Raw genomic sequence first — 16701 nt, forward strand, 5'->3', positions numbered from 1 at the left:
GATGGCACTGGACCCACTCCGCGGTTCCCTCTGGAAGTCGAGCGACGAACTGCTCTAGTGCCACCAGATTGATGATCTCCTCAGGGTCGCGGTTGTCAGCCCTCAGCCACCGGAGGCAGGCATCCCGGAGTTGCTGGCCAAACATGAGCGGCCGAACGACCTCCTCCAGGCGCAGCGCGCGGAAGCGCTGCTGCTGCTGCTCCAGAGTGTGACCCACGTGCTGGAGGACAGCCCTGCGGAGGTCCGCGTAGACCAGCCAGCTGTCAGCGGGGAGCTGTAGCGTGGCCAGCTGCGCCTCGCCCGTGAGGAGGGGGAGGAGGCACGTCGCACGCTGTTCCACCGGCCAACCCCACGCCTCTGCTGCCTGCTCAAAGAGAACGAGGAAGGCCTCGGGGTCGTCGTGCGGGCCCATCTTCATCAGAGTGAGGTGGGAAGGGCCCGCGGCGGTGGAGGAGGAGGACCCCGCTGACGCGAGTAGGTGCCGGAACACCTGGCAAACTTCATGCTGCGCCAGCACCAGGGCCTTGAACCTTCGCTCCTGTTCTTCTCGGAGGGTGACCAGCGCCTGGTGCTGGCTCTGTTGGGCCGTGGCGAGGGCATGGACCAGGTCCTTGAAGGGGGAGGACTCCATGGGGCTGTTCTCTCCTGTGCTCCATCCTGGGTTTCGGCACCACTGTAACACGCGTTCTAGGTGGGTGGAGCACAGAAGCACAGCAGGCTAGTACTGAGTTTTCAATCACTCTTTTATTGACAGCTTTTCAGCTTCTACATGTTTATTCATATATCACTATATACACACACACACACACGTGTTCTGTTCGGGAGAGAGCCCGCTCTGCTCTCGCTCTCCTCCTTAAATAGGGCGCGGTCACTTGGGAAGACACACAAACACATTAATCAACCTCAGGTGCAGTGATTCTGCCACTTACCTTCCCTGACTCCGCCCTCCGGTCACAGACCGACGCTTGACCACGCCCCCACTGCCACAATATATATATATATATATATATATATATATATATATATATATATATATATTACGCCACACACACGTGTTCTCATCGGGAGAGCTCTCTTCCTCTGCGCTCCCTCTCCTCTTATAGGGCGTGATCACTGGGGAAGACACACAAACGTAGGTTAATTCCCATCAGGTGCAGTGATTCTGCCACTTACCTTCCCTGACTCAGCCCTCCCTTCACAGACTGATGCTTGACCACGCCCCCACTGCCACAAGGTTGTATTCAGTCATGTGACTTTTGCTTGTGAGTTTATGTCCGGTGAATGAAGTGGTGGTCAGGGAAACCGATTAAGCTGCCATTATGTAAAGAGCTAGTGAAACCATCTCTGACTACTTTCACAGTTTCATGGCCAATGCATGGTCAAGATACCTTCAGAAAGTTGTTCTTTGTGATGGAATAGATCCTTACACCTTATCAAAGAAAGATTTTTCCTATGAGTTGGCAAATTATCCATCCGTTGAGTTCCCGGACATCTCGAGCTACCTGGTGCTGCAGACATCATTCTACACAGACACACAGATAACCTGGAAGAGCACGGAGGAGAACAACTTTTTATATGTAGCTGGGTTAAAGATCTGGGGATCAGGGCACTACAAGATAAATCCTGTATTGTTTATTCCGGGGTAAGGAGGAATTTCTGGGCTATTTGTACGCATCTTTGTGATGGTTGCTAGTGAGTTTTCGTATTAGTGTAAACAAACCACAACTGCTTGATTCTCAACCCTCCCTGCTCGTCTCTTCTGGATAAATCATTCACAAAGATCCACAGAAACCCCTTTAGGGACTTGGGGATTGGTGAAACAGGATGGAGAAGTTATCACGGTTCTCTGTAACTGCACAGCCGGGGAAGCAGTTTCATGCTGTTAACTCGTGAGCTCTGCTTTTGTGTCTCCGTGGATCATCTTGATTTATCTTCTCTCCTCTAGTTCTGTGTAGGAGCTCAGTCTACATCATCATCATCATTATCATCCCTGTAAAGATTGCTTGGACATCCTTATAAAGTTAAAACATACCATGCCTTGCAAAAGTATTCCCCCCCCCCCCCCCCCTGTCATTTTTCAGGTTTTGTTGCCTCATAACCTGGAATTAAAATGGATTGTTTGAGGGTTTGCATCATTTCATTTACAGAACATGCCTACAACTTTGAAGATGTGAATTTTTTTTTTATTATTGTGAAGCAAACACCAAATAGGACAAAACCGAAAACTTCAACGTGCATAACTTTTCACCCCCCTAATGTCAGAACTTTGTAGAGCCAGCTTTTGCGGCAATTATAGCTGCAAGTCACTTTGGATAAGTCTCTATGAGCTTGCCACTGGGATTTTTGCCCATTGCTCAAGGCAAAACTGCTCCAACTCCTTCAAGTTAAATGGGTTGTGTTGGTGTGCAGCAATCTTCAAGTTGTGCCACAGATTCTCAATTGGATTGCGGTCTGGGCTTTGATTAGGTCATTCGAAGACATTTAAATGTTTTCCTTTAAACCACTCCAGTGTAGCTTTAGGAGTATGTTTAGGGTCATTGTCCTGCTGGGATGAGAACCTTCATCCCAGTCTCAAACCTCTGGCCGACTCAAACAGGTTTTCCTCCAGAATTCCCCTGTATTTAGTGCCATCCATCTTTTCTTCAGTCCTGACCAGCTTTCCTGTACCTGCAGATGAAAAATATCCCCACAGAATGATGCTGCCACCATCATGCTTCACTGTAGGAATGATTTCTCAGGGTGTTAGGTTTGCACCACACATGGCATTTCCCATGATGGTCAAAAAGATCAATTTTAGTCTCATTTGACCAGAGAATCTTCTTCCATGTGTTTGGAGAGTCTGCCACATGCTTTTGGACAAACTCCAAACATGTTTTCTTCAGCAATGGCTTTTTTTTTGGCCACCATTCCATAAAGCCCTGCTCTGTGGAGTGTACGACTTAAAGTGGTCCTCTGGACAGATACTCCCATCACCGATGTGGATCTTTGCAGTTCCTTCAGTGTTATCTTTGGTGTCTTTGTTGCATCTCTGATTAATGCCCTCCTTGCCCAGTCTGTGAGCTTTGGTGGGTGGGGCCTTCTCATCAGGTTTGTAGTGGTGCCGTGTTCTTTCCATTTTGCTATAATGGATTTAATGGTGCTCCCTGGGATATTCAAAGTTTGGGATATTTTTTTATAACCCAACCCTGATCTATACTTCTCAACAACTTTGTCTCTGACCTGTTTGGAGGTGTTCTTTGTCTCGGCTCCCTTTGATCATAGTGAAAGGTTTGAGAGCCACCTTTCTCGTCATCTTTTGGTAAAATCCTTTGCTCTTTCATGCTTTATCGCTTCACAGGGAACCCAGAAGAAACTTGCATCACTTTCATGGTTTGTTCAATTCGAACAGCCAAAAACAGCACAAGCGTAGGGCATTTTAACAACTCGCAAGGTGCCCCAGTGATAGTAACGCTTTGTGAACAGTGAGCTGACCACCACTTCATGTCTCGCATATCTAATGAGGCAGATGTGACATCAGCTGCAACCCATCTGTAGCAATCATCCTACCTGTGTAACTGCCCCAATACAACATCCCCCTTTCCGAGATAAAATGCCTTTTTTCTTTTTTAGCAGACTATTAAATAAAGTTTCACAACCCATAGGACTCGTTTCCTCCATTTGTATTTCTTGTTGCTATTTTAACTCAACATTTGTAACAAAATTTTTTATTGAGTGTGACCCCACCCTCGTAGAGTAGTGAGAACACTACGTGTAACCTCTCATCATGCTGTTCTTGGGTGGTTCCTCAGATGAATACATCATTTATCTGACACAGAATGCTCTCTAGACCCTCGAGGATTTGAGCCATGTGCTTCTGGAGCTGCTCTGAAGTACAGGAAAATCCAAAGCACAAGCAATAACCATGCCACTGGTGCACATTCTCACACTCTGTTCACTTGGGTACCATCACTAAAGGTGGCACACACTATTCAGTTTACCGTTTCACTTTTCACATGACTCCCTATTACTCCATGCATTTTTTTTCTTTCTTTCTTTTATCATTGGTAAGAGAGGGAGTGAAATGCGTCGAGGAGTGGAGACAGAAAACGGTTCCAGCAGAACCTGGTTTTCAGGACAACTTGGTAACAGTCAGAGGTGTTTTTAATTAATCTTTAATGAGGCTTTTAGTGAAATAAATCAGCTAGTACATATTTTCCATAAGTGTTTATTCAGCAATTTATTCCAATATTCAAATTAAAGCAAAAAAACAGAATTAAAAAAACAAACAAAATGACATTAAGTTCACACACCTATCTCCACTCGCAGCAAGTTTCATGTCAGCTGATTAAAAATTGGTCGAGAACTTGGCCTGAGCCAAGGAATCCAATGATGCCTCATTTTTGAAAACTGGACACACGGTTCAAGTTACTTGTATAAATTTGACCCATTGGTGGCGCTAGAGCACTCAGGGTGCGAAAATGAAACTTGCTGGAAAGATTCAGGGGACCGTCCCCAATCGGTGTGGCAAATTTCAAAATTTTTTACGATATGGTTCTATGGGTCGCCATTGACACAAGACGAAGAAGAAAAGCAAAAGAAAGAGAAGCAGGGAAGAAGAAAAAGAAGGAGAGGCAGGAGAAGAATCAAAAGAAGAAGACGAAGCAGGAGAAGGACAAGGAGGAGTACCTATGCAGCTTTGTTGCTTGGCCTCCAAAAACCCGTATGATGTCACTGTGGCCTGCAGCTTCAGTGAAGAAGAAATTAAGCAACTCAATTGTTGAATCCCATTAAAATTTCCACGTTTTTATCGCATTTAGATCGAAATGATTTGACAAACATATAAATCATCCTGCACTAGTAAAGTGTATATAATTAAAGCATTAATGACCAGAACATACTGAAACGCAGCCCAGTACTGCGTTTGGGAGGAGTAGGAAGACAGGGGAGTGTTATGAATACACGTGGCATGCAAATGAGAGAGTTCCTGGTGTTCCGAAGGAGTGTAAAAGGATAGAGAAGGCCAGGTCATGTGTCTCGGATTATATGAAAGGTGTAAAAGAACACACTCGGGGCGACTTCAATAGGAACATAAAGTTCACTCACGTAGTGCGTAGTTGTGAACATTTAGTGTTTCAAAACAAATTCATACCAAACTGCTCTGGAACAAAGCGGTAAAGTGACAAACTCCGAGCTCGTATGGTGAATGTTGGACTGAGTGTGAGCCGTGTGGAGGTGTTCGTCGTCCTCTCCAGGACAAGAAGTAAATCTGCCCCAGAGCGTCTCCACACACGATCTGACTCGGGTCATTCGGGTTCACCTGCAGCACCTCGACCGGAGCGCCACACACAAACAGGCCCAGCTGAAGAGAGAGAGAGAGAGAGAGAGAGAATCATTAATGGAAGGAGAGAGAAGGGGGAGAGGAGAGAGGGTGCATGAACAAGCGAAAAAAAGAGATCGAGAAAGCGAGGTGGGGATAGCGACAGTCATTAATGGAGGGAGAGAGAGTGGGCAAATGAGAGACAGAGAAAGAGAGAAAAAAAGAGAAAGAAAGAGGGAGAGATAGAATCATTAATGGAGGAAGAGAGAAGGGGAGAGAGAAAGAAAAAGTGAGAGCAAGAGAGAAATCAAGAAAAAGAAAGAGAGAGAGAATAATTAATGGAGGAAGAGAGAAGGGGGAGAGAGAAAGAGAAAGTGAGAGAAAGAAAGAAAGATGGGGATAGAGACAGAGAATCATTAATGGAGAGAGAGAGTGGGAGAGCAAGAGAGAAAGAAAAAAGAAAGAAAAGTAAGAAAGAGGTGGGGATAGAGAGAGAATCATTAATGGAGGGAGAGAGAAGGGGGAGAGGGGGGAGAGAGTGAGAGAGCAAGAGAGACAGAAAGAGAGAAAGAAAGATGCAGATAGATTAAACAAACGATGGCACTACAACACACACACAGTCCTACCTGTGTGTGTGTGTCTCGGTCCCACAGTTTGACGGTCCTGTCGTACGAGGCGGAGATGACGGCGCTCTAGGGTTGCCACCTGTGTCTGACAAAAATCCTGGACATTTCGACCATCCAATCGACCTTTTTGCTTGTAAGCAACGGCGCCCTTCGCACATCTAACCCAAGACAAAAATCGCCCTTCTACGCTGAAATTGTATTGCTCTAATTAGTAAAAATGACGCTTTTGCTAGTTATTTGTTTAGTTAATTGCTTCACATAATAAAGCAGGTCTTCATTATTTTGGTTTATTTCCAACAGTTTTTGGTTGTGGACACCTGGGGGCAGTAGTGGGCACAGGTAAAAGGGGAATAAATTATTAAGTTCTGTTTGTTTGCTTATGTGGAATAAAAATAATTAATTTTTCATTGTATCTAAGAATACCTGAATGTAACAATGTAAGGTGTAGTGTCAAACAGCTTACCTGATTGCTTAGAGTGTGGTGTGTGCTTTGCTTGTGCTTGCCTGTGCCTCTGCTGCTCTTGACTAAACAAATACATAGGACATGTAACTGATATAACTGGGCACATACAGGAGTATGTACTACACTACACTATTTAATTTAATTCACCAAAACCTTACCTAATCTTCCATTTATATTTGGTGTTTTTCTTTGCTGCTGCTATGAGTCCTGGCTGATTTTCAATGAATGTCTTGAACTCAGTACAGGACAACTGAAAGTTTAGCCTGACTTGAAGCTCAGCCTTCACCATTGCAACAGAGAGTCTGTTTCTTTTATCAGTCCAAGCATCCTCCATTGCCCCTTTTCCACCAAATCAGTTCCAGGGCGGGTTCGGGGCCAGTGCTTAGTTTGGAACTGGGTTTTCTGTTTCCACTGACAAAGAACTGGCTCTGGGGCCAGAAAAACCGGTTCCAGGCTAGCACCAACTCTCTGCTGGGCCAGAGGAAAGAACCACTTACGTCAGCGGGGGGGCGGAGTTGTTAAGACCAACAACAATAACAAGACCGCGAAAGATCGCCATTTTTAAGCGATGAGAAGCAGCAGCTGTACAAACGCGAAGTCATCCATTATTATTATTATTGTTGCTGCTGCTGCTGCTTCCGTGTTGTTTTTGCTTTGATATTCGCGCCAAGGTTTATGCAAACGTAGTGCCGTAACTGACGTATACAGCGACGTAATGACGTATTCAGCGACATAATGACGTGGCTCCGCTTAGCACGGCGAGCTCGGAAAAGCAAACTGGTTCTCAGCTGGCTCGCAAGTTGAAAAACACATTTTGCCCATTATGTACAAAAAACCGGGACATTCAGTGTCCCGGATTTTTTTTTTTCCGGGACAGACCATGAAAATCCGGGACAATCAGGAAAAACCGGGACAGGTGGCAACACTTCGGCGCTCTCTGTGAGACGCAGGACGCTGATCCTGTCACTGTGCGCCTGCAGAATTCACACAGTTTCAGTCACTTCAAACTCCATTTCCACCACCGTGCACTAATTTATCACAAGGCAACGATTTATTCTCCATAGCTGCAGCTCTGACAGCGGGGGAAACCACAGGCTTGTATTAAACTGGAAGGAGTCTTGTCCACGGCTAACGTTAACACATAGCTAGTTAACTTGGACACTGTTAGTTAGCATGTAAAAACAGAGTTACGCTAACATGAATAACGTTAACTTAAGTCCTTTCTGAAATATATTTTAGCATAATCTCACCAAATAAACAGAATGTCGAAATCTTTCTTTTCTACTAGCGTTAGCTACCCAATATGATTTCGAGTTTGAAAAGAGTTTGCTAGCATGTCAGGTGGAGTTTCACTGACTAGCTAGCTTAACGTTAAACCACCATGATGCACAGCATGCGTTCATTTTGTGAATTCACATTTCTGCCTTTGGTAACGGCGTTAGGTTTTGTAAGCGTTGTGGCAATAATACAACGATGTTTTGACAGAAAATGTACTTTTAATACTGAAGTATTTTTAAAAGCAAGTACTTCAGTACTTTAACTTAAGTAAAAATTTGACTGGAGAACTTTCACTTGTATCGGAGTCACATCTGACCAGCGGGATCTGTACTTTGACTTAAGTAATGAAGTTGGGTTCTTTGTCCACCTCTGCTCCTCTCTCATTTCATTTCTCACCCGATTCCAGTTCTGAATGATGTTTTGGGTCGATCTTCCCTCAGGAAACAAAACTTGGTTGTTTGTTTGTTAATTTTCTTGTTGTAAACAATTTGTTTACAACTTTGTTTATTTTCAGTTAAATCATATCTCCTCCCTCCCTCAGTTCTCAATGGATTTCAGTTCTGATTATTTTATTTGAAAGAACTCGACCTTCTGTACAACACCTGGTCATTGTATTGTCAAACATTTTTTGATAACAAATTAGTAATGAGGTCAACTTAACACATTTTCTTCTGACTAGAACTTTATCATGTGAATTCAATTCTGATCGATGTTTTGAGTCGCTCTTCCATCTGGGAGCAAAATTTAGTCCTTTGTTGATGTTCCTGTTGTGAACAGTTAGTCGTGGAGGTTGGTCCTCTCTCTCTCTCTCTCATCATCACGTTTCAGTTCTGTTTGATGTTTTGGTCGTCATGGTTGTTTTGACAGCAGGCCAGATGAGCTGCTACGTCCTTGACTTTCAGGTTTTATTTTATGATTTAAAAAAAAAAAAAACATTTTTATGCTCTCAAATTTCAACACCAATTCCAAAAAAATAATTAAAAAAATGTTGGGACAGTGTCACATGTAACTATATGAATGTGATAATTTGTAAATCATGGAAACTCTGTACTATTTCCACTGAAATGTAAAGACTCCCGTGACATCTGCACCACAACTTTCCATAAATGTTAAACATCTCATTATGTAAAACATTAACAATTGCACACGTTTTAATCAACTCGTGTTCAGTCCCTGTGACTGAGCTGTGACAATGAAATTAATAATGCATTAAAACAAACTGTAGATTGCTCTCATCCATATCACTATTTCCAACACTGTGGGTTCAGGGTTTTTGTTCGGATGCTATGGAATATTGAGCTCATCTCATAAGTTTGACAAAAGAGATTGATGGTTTGGTGACACGAGTTCATGCAGCCATGCTCATGAATCCTTCTGAAACCAGCAGTTCTGAGGTGATTTCCCCATCTGCCAGCTCAGTGCTTTAGCAATCAACATTAGACAATCAAAAGGATCCTGTTAAAGCAAGACGGCCTTTCGATTTCATAAAATCGGTGAAATTTAGTTCACTCTGAAATGTGGTCATTGTGATATATGTTTATTTCTGTAATATCTCACAAAATATCAGGCCATTCTGTGGCTGGGAAGTTATTTAATTTGAGGGGATTAAAGCAAATAATGTGCATGAAATCGCTCGCTTTACACAGTCAAGCAGACAGAGGAAGTCCGTGTGCAGTTTTCATTGACCGTGCACTGACCCAGTTACATCATTTTGCCGCGAGAGGAGGAGCTAATCACAGCAATATTCACATTGCTACTTCAGTACTCAAGTTGTGACATAAAATATGACAGAGCCAATGGATCCTACACATCAAATGCTGGTTAGTATGTTCCTCTCTATGGTAAATATTGTAATTAGTGAAGAACATGCTGCAGTTAGCCCAAATATGTACCTTTTTGAGGCGAACTTGAGCCTCTCTCAACTTGATGAAGTCCATTTTCATTGAGTGTATTCTAGCCAATATTCGTTCATCATCATGAAGTGTTATTCTGTCACTTGTACAGTTGGCACTAGAACTTTCTTGTCGAGAAGTTCAGCACTTCTTGTACCTGACTTTTGCACTCATTGTACATCGCTCTGGATAAGAGCATCTGCTAAATGCCATGTAATGTAATGTAGTTTGTTGTGCAGGGCAACATTTATTTTATATTTTTGCCTCATTACATCTTTGTGATTGTAGTGACACTGATACACTACAAGGAAAAAAACTGTCAAAATAAAAGTAACCTGAGCTACGAGCAGACCTTCACAGTCCAGACTAAAAAAAATACTATACATTTAAAAAATAAACATGACATTGTTTCAAAAATGTACAGATACTTGGTATGTGGATATTGAGAAGAAGAATAAAGTGATCTCTGCACTAGCAATTTTAATATTGAGGCAATTTTAACATTAGAAGAAATTAAAATATGAAGTGTTTGTTGTTAATGTTTAAACTTTATGTTCAGCTCATGCACCTTTTCAATATACTGATTTTGACCTATTTGTTTCAAGAAAAATGTATTGCTAATTTATATGCATTCATTAAAAACGGGGGGGGGGGGGGGGGGGGGGGGGTCTGTTGATTAGCTGCCATGGTTCAGGTTGCAGCTCTTGGCATTATCCGACTCTCACAATTACCATGACAATTCCCTGAACAAATATCTATTTCAAACAGTTCTCAAAATGACCACCAAAACATGAAGGCAGTGATTAATGCAGTTAATAATTGCACACAGCTGGAACACTATTAATGACTAGTTGAGTAGGAGGAGACTCCAGTCACAAGCAGGATGAAAAACACAATAAAAGGCCACTGTTGTGCACTAGGTAGATGTTGATGTGGAATAGTTTAGGGATAATGGCAATCACAAGGTTAAGTTTGGTGGGTTTGGGGTTTCTTCTTGTGAGCAGTATATCTGCATCCTTGCTACCTGTGAAATTGCCTCCTCAAGGTCCTTGGCTTCCCTTGAAGCCTACTTTGCAGCCACAGACACCTGGCCAGGTTGATAAATGTCAAGTGCAGGGCTATGAAAGGGTTCCTTGTGGGGAACCTGGTATAAAGGCTACTCAATGCAATGCTATCAACTGCTGTTTTGATGGCCAGGGGTGCTATTATGGAAAAACAGGTAAGTGTCCATGTTCTATTTGACTTTTATCTAGTAAAGGATAAACTGACTCCTCTCTTGGTGTTAGTGACTGTCCAGTGTACCCTTGATGGCCAGTTTGTGTTGGTGGTGGCCAGAGACACCACACTTCCCAGGATAAGCCTGGATTCTATCAGCCTGTTGGGAGGGAACACTGGACCCTGTAGTCCTATTGACTCCAATACAGCCTTTGCTATATACCAGTTTCCTGTAACTGCTTGTGGGACTACCATGAAGGTTTGTATTTGTGCCCACCCCCCCCCCCCCCAAGATGGTCTTAATTTTCTTATTAGCATGTTCAGAAAGCATGCTCTCCAATCTGTCTAGGTACAACCTGGTTATGTGGTCTATGAAAACCAGATGCTTTCCTCTTATGAAGTTGAAGTTGGAGATCGTGGCTCTGTTACAAGAGACACTCACTTTGAGTAAGCTAAATAATCCTCATTGGAAAAGATTCTCTAAAGCTTTTACTGATCTAACTTTGTCCTTTTGTAGGCTTGCTTTCCAGTGCAAATATTCAGGTGTTGGCTTTGGGGCTTTGTCCATTGGAACATCGTCCAATCTTGATCCTCTGCCTGTTGTTGCTTCTGGACCATTCCAAGTAGAACTAAGACTAGGAAAAGGCTCCTGTGTCACCAAGGGTTGTGCAGAAGGTGAGCAACCTGTGGATATTGTCATGCAGTCTGAATTTGTCAATGGCTTCAACAAGAACTGGGTTCCCTTCCCTCTCTCCCAACAGAACAAGTAGCCTATACCTCCTACTACAGTGCTATGGACTACCCTGTGACAAAGGTTCTGAGGGAGCCTGTGTATGTTGAGGTGCACATTGCTGGGAGGACTGACCCAAATATTGTCCTGGTTTTGGGTAGCTGCTGGGCAACTGCTTCCCCTAACCCCTATAGCCTTCCCCAATGGGACCTTCTGGTGAATGGGTAAGTTCTTAACATGTCTCTCTTGCTCAGTCTCTGACCTGAACAGCCATAACCTTGTTATCCATAGATGTCCATACAAGGATGACCGTTACTTGACCAAGCTGATACCAGTGACTGGGGCATCTGGACTTGCATACCCTACCCATTTCAGACGTTTTGTCCTGAAGATGTTTACATTTGTGGATCAGACCTCTGTGACTCCAGTGCGAGAGATGGTAAATGCTTGCTTGATCTTCCTGCTTTTTATAAGGAAAGGTGTTCTATTGCTCATTCTGGTTGTGGCTTCCCCTCCCCCTTAGCTCTACATCCACTGCAGTACATCTGTCTGTGTTCCAACTGCACAAGATTCTTGTGAACCCATGTGCACCAGAAGAAGTAGGTAGACCCTTTACATGGCTTGTTTCTCCCCTTGACTGGCTTATGGACTCCTTTTCTTTTTCTTCTCAGGGAGGGCTGTTCCAACAGCAGAAGGGAGCTCTCCTGGTGCATCAGTAATAGTGTCTAGTGGTGGAGTGATCTTTACCCAAGTTTCAGATGAATCTGTTGAATAAAGTTGCAACTCTGGCTTGATTTCTCAATGTATCTGTCTTGGCTATGGCTTTGTAAGTGGGTGGGGTAGTCTCCTATTATCCTTGGGTGCAGTGGCTTGGTGCATCATTTGGAGATTTGTACACATGTTCCCCTAAATTGGTACACCACCTGATGCTGTAGATTAATCTAGACAGACTAGGTACAGGGGGTTTCAATCTTTTCCAGAAAGTGTGGTTACAGCCAAGTAGAGAAGCCATGTGGCTTTACAGCTTGGAGCAACTAACTGGGCATGGCTCCTGCTTAACTGGACTGGAACTATGGTACACCCACTTTTGTGGCTAAAGTGGGCTATATCTGAGCAAGGCAAGAACCCTTTTCCAGGTGTCTGACAGGAAAACTGCCAAGACCAGTCAGTGTGTTCTCTCAAGGCACTTCTGGGCCCACTGTGGGGTAGAAAGGTAATGGCTGTTGGGTAAAATCTGGTAATGGCTTTCTTTGCATGCTGAAAACTCAGCTTTATTTCTGCATGTCCCAAAGTGATGCCATATTGAGGTGAAATATTCAGACACACAATATCCTTAGTAACTTCTTCCTACTTTTAATTCATTTTTTTTTTTCTCAACAAGTCAATGCCTCAGAATCCACTGACACATTAGGTGATAAGTGCAGAGCTCATGAGCTATGAATAAACCGTTGGGTTTATTGATGCAGTGGTCATAAAATACTGAGTAAAGTAGAGATGCTACCACAAGTTCCATAAATGTAAAACATTAACAATTGCACACAATTTAATCCAACTTGTGTTCAGTCCCTGTGACTGGGCTATTACAATGAAATGAATGTGTTAAAACAAACTGTAGATTTCACTCATATCACTATTTCCAACACTGTGGGGTTTTTTTCATTCCCACTTTGTCATATTACAGAGATACATATGGTTTCTAGCTGTGACAGTTGCCAGAGCCTTCCAGATCTATCAAATGTTGTAGCAATTAGTTCATCTGTAGGTTTATTTACCATACCTACAAATATATCAATGAAACTAACTGACTTTATGGGAATATTTCATATGGTGCATGTATGGGCTTGTGGTGGACATGGTCAAGTGCCGGACATGATCAGGAGGATGTATTGCCAAGAATTAGTGGGTAAATAATTCTTGTCCGCATATTTCCTACCATATGTGAAAGCAAGCAGATACTGACTCATAGAGAGACAAAAGTGTACTTCTGTAAAATGAAATCATGTTATAGCAATAAGTGGTAAGATTGTGTGGTACTAAGGGTGTAATGGGAGTAACCACATGATAGTCTTTGGTTACACTGACTTTTTGCCTCTATTATTACATTATTGTAGTCTTAAACCAGGGTATATCCCTTTTAAGAGCTTCCAGAGTGAGGCAGTATCATTTGACATGGCAAAGGGACTTGAGGCTTATGTTTGACAATGTGCTCTGGCACAAAAGACCCACGTGATTCTTGCATTCAGAAAATTTTTTAGAAGAAACCTTTGTCACATGCACACTTCAAGCAATAGTAAATCTACCTTTAAGGTAGTCATTTTTATTTTCTGGGAGGATTTTTTAAAAAATTTTTGCCCAAAATGTCAATCAGATTGTTGTCGGAGTTCCTGTATTTAGTCTCGCTAAACTGATGACACTCTGAAGCATTTTATGCCTCAAGTAATTTTCTTATTGTTCTAAAATGTTACTAGAGGATAAAGTAGACCTAAGAGTTTCAGTGCCTTCAAAAGACTCACATGGGCATCAAGCTCTTTTTCTTTTATCCCCCACCCAAACAAAGTCTGGCAGGGGATATAGAAACTGATTCCATCCGTCTGGTCACGTTTTCGTTTCTGGGCCATATCGTTAAAACTACTGAAAATATCATGAAACTTTGTATACATATCAAACAACATGTGAACTGGTGCCTTTTGCTATTTTGGATTTTTGAAAGTTTTTTTTTTTTTCCCCAAAGTTTTACATGAATAGATTTTGACTTTGGGCGGCACAGTGGTGTAGTGGTTAGCGCTGTCGCCTCACAGCAAGAAGGTCCGGGTTCAAGCCCCGTGGCCGGCGAGGGCCTTTCTGTGCGGAGTTTGCATGTTCTCCCCGTGTCTGCGTGGGTTTCCTCCGGGTGCTCCGGTTTCCCCCACAGTCCAAAGACATGCAGGTTAGGTTAACTGGTGACTCTAAATTGAGCGTAGGTGTGAATGTGAGTGTGAATGGTTGTCTGTGTCTATGTGTCAGCCCTGTGATGACCTGGCGACTTGTCCAGGGTGTACCCTGCCTTTCGCCCGTAGTCAGCTGGGATAGGCTCCAGCTTGCCTGCGACCCTTTAGAACAGGATAAAGCGGCTAGAGATAATGAGATGAGATGAGATGAGATTTTGACTTAGTTTCTAAGAGCAATGTTAGTTTCCGGAGCATATATCAGGGGCGATTCTAGCATCTGATCTTTGGGGGTGCTTAGCCCCCAGAGCTGACAGAGGCACCTGGCTTGAACGACAGTGTTTCCACGTTTATTCCGCATTTAGACTAGACTTAACTAGACAAAAAGACTAGACTAGACAAGACTAGACTTATGCAATGTTTTAACAGAAGTTGACCCAATAAACTATGATATCTACACATTTACAACCACTGACACAAATATTTACGTTATATTTTTAACTAAACAAGACCTACTACTGCATTTGTAATGTTGGAGCTATTCATTTTGAACAGTGGTAATTGTTAATTAATGTGTTATTGTGTATTGTGTAATAATAGTGTGTATTATTATGATTTTACATTAGTTTACATTAGTTTATATTTTTTGTTGATAAGCATGATAAGAATGATAAGCAAACGTAAATGCTATGTTACATTAAATAAAATTGACTAACACACAGTGGTCTAGCACCGTAGCACTTGTACAGCTCTGCACAAAAGTAACTCGATATGGATGAAAAATGTCGTTTTTATCATTCTGTTCATAGACCAGGGAACATCAATATTGCATTATGCATATTATTGTGTTGCGTTTAGCAATTGTAACTCCAGTCCGTACCTTCACATCTCGCTATGCCAGTAATACTCAGGTGCTACTTCGAGTTCCTCATCGGCGTGGAATCCAGTTAAAAAAAACACCATGTCGTAGCAAGCACTCGCGCGGACAGGCAACCCAATCAGAGGGGACGCAAGGAGGAGAGCTATTTTACTGCTCATAGAACTATCACCTAACAGGTGAATTCAAGAATACACACACGCCCGCTCACACATTCATTGCGCAGTGCGCAAAGAGCACTTATTTCTGAAAATTATGTCCAAAAACAGTGTTTTTGAGGGTGCTGAGCTAGGGGGTGCTGAGCTCATTTTTGGGGGTGCTTGAGCACCCCCAAAAATAGGCTAAACACGCCCCTGGCATATATCCAAAACTATTCATGATATGGATTTGAAACTTGGTATACATGTTAACAAGGTGATATACAGTGGTGCTTGAAAGTTTGTGAACCCTTTAGAATTTCCTACATTTCTGCATAAATATGACCTAAAACATCATCATATTTACATACAAGTCCTAAAAGTAGATAAAGAGAACCCAGTTAAACAAATGAGACAAAAACATTATACTTGGTCACTTATTTATTGAGGAAAATGATCCAATATTACATATCTGTGAGTGGCAAAAGTATGTGAACCTCTAGGATTAGCAGTTAATTTGAAGGTGAAATTAGAGTCAGGTGTTTTCATTCAATGGGATGACAATCAGGTGTGAGTGGGCACCCTGTTTTATTTAAAGAACAGGGATCTATCAAAGTCTGATCTTCACAACACATGCTTGTGGAAGTGTATCATGATACGAACAAAGGAGATTTCTGAGGACCTCAGAAAAAGCATTGTTGATGCTCATCAGGCTGGAAAAGGTTACAAAACCATCTCTAAAGAGTTTGGACTCCACCAATCCACAGTCAGACAGACTGTGTACAAATGGAGGAAGTTCAAGACCATTGTTACCCTTCCCAGGAGTGGTCGACCAACAAAGATCACTCCATGAGCAAGGTGTGTAATAGTTGGCGAGGTCACAAAGGACCCCAAGGTAACTTCTAAGCAACTGAAGACCTCTCTCACATTAACATTAGCCAATGTTCATGAGTCCACCATCAGGAGAACACTGAACAACAATGGTGTGCATGGCAGGGTTGCAAGGAGAAAGCCACTGCTCTCCAAAAAGAACATTGCTGCTCATCTGCAGTTTGCTAAAGATCATGCAGACAAGCCAGAAGGCTATTGGAAAATGTTTTGTGGACAAATGAGATCAAAATAGAACTTTTTGGTTTCAATGAGAAGCGTTATGTTTGGAGAAAGGAAAGCACTGCATTCCAACATAAGAACCTTATCCCTTCTGTGAAACATGGTGGTGGTAGTATCATGGTTTGGGCCTCTTTTGCTGCATCTGGGCCAGGA

The 16701-nt window shown here is 42.7% G+C and overlaps 1 protein-coding gene across 1 annotated transcript; it reads left to right on the forward strand.

Annotated features, from left to right (window-relative positions):
- The first annotated feature begins 10506 nt into the window (after positions 1-10506).
- Positions 10507-12107, forward strand: LOC132864383 (zona pellucida sperm-binding protein 4-like). The gene is made up of 7 exons (XM_060897806.1): positions 10507-10774; positions 10842-11029; positions 11120-11217; positions 11288-11445; positions 11532-11724; positions 11792-11939; positions 12024-12107. The coding sequence occupies exons 1-7, from the start codon at positions 10507-10509 to the stop codon at positions 12105-12107; spliced, it is 1137 nt and encodes a 378-aa protein (XP_060753789.1).
- The last annotated feature ends 4594 nt before the right edge of the window (positions 12108-16701 follow it).

The sequence above is a fragment of the Neoarius graeffei genome, chromosome 17 (genome assembly GCF_027579695.1).
Source record: "Neoarius graeffei isolate fNeoGra1 chromosome 17, fNeoGra1.pri, whole genome shotgun sequence".
Lineage (NCBI taxonomy): Eukaryota > Metazoa > Chordata > Actinopteri > Siluriformes > Ariidae > Neoarius > Neoarius graeffei.

Bases quoted from the DNA above. Each gene is read 5' to 3' on its own strand.
- LOC132864383 (XM_060897806.1), top strand. From the start codon at position 10,507: ATGGCAATCACAAGGTTAAGTTTGGTGGGTTTGGGGTTTCTTCTTGTG. The intron at 11,218-11,287 runs GTAAGCTAAATA...GTCCTTTTGTAG, and splicing joins ACAAGAGACACTCACTTTGA to GCTTGCTTTCCAGTGCAAAT. The intron at 11,725-11,791 runs GTAAGTTCTTAA...TGTTATCCATAG, and splicing joins TGGGACCTTCTGGTGAATGG to ATGTCCATACAAGGATGACC.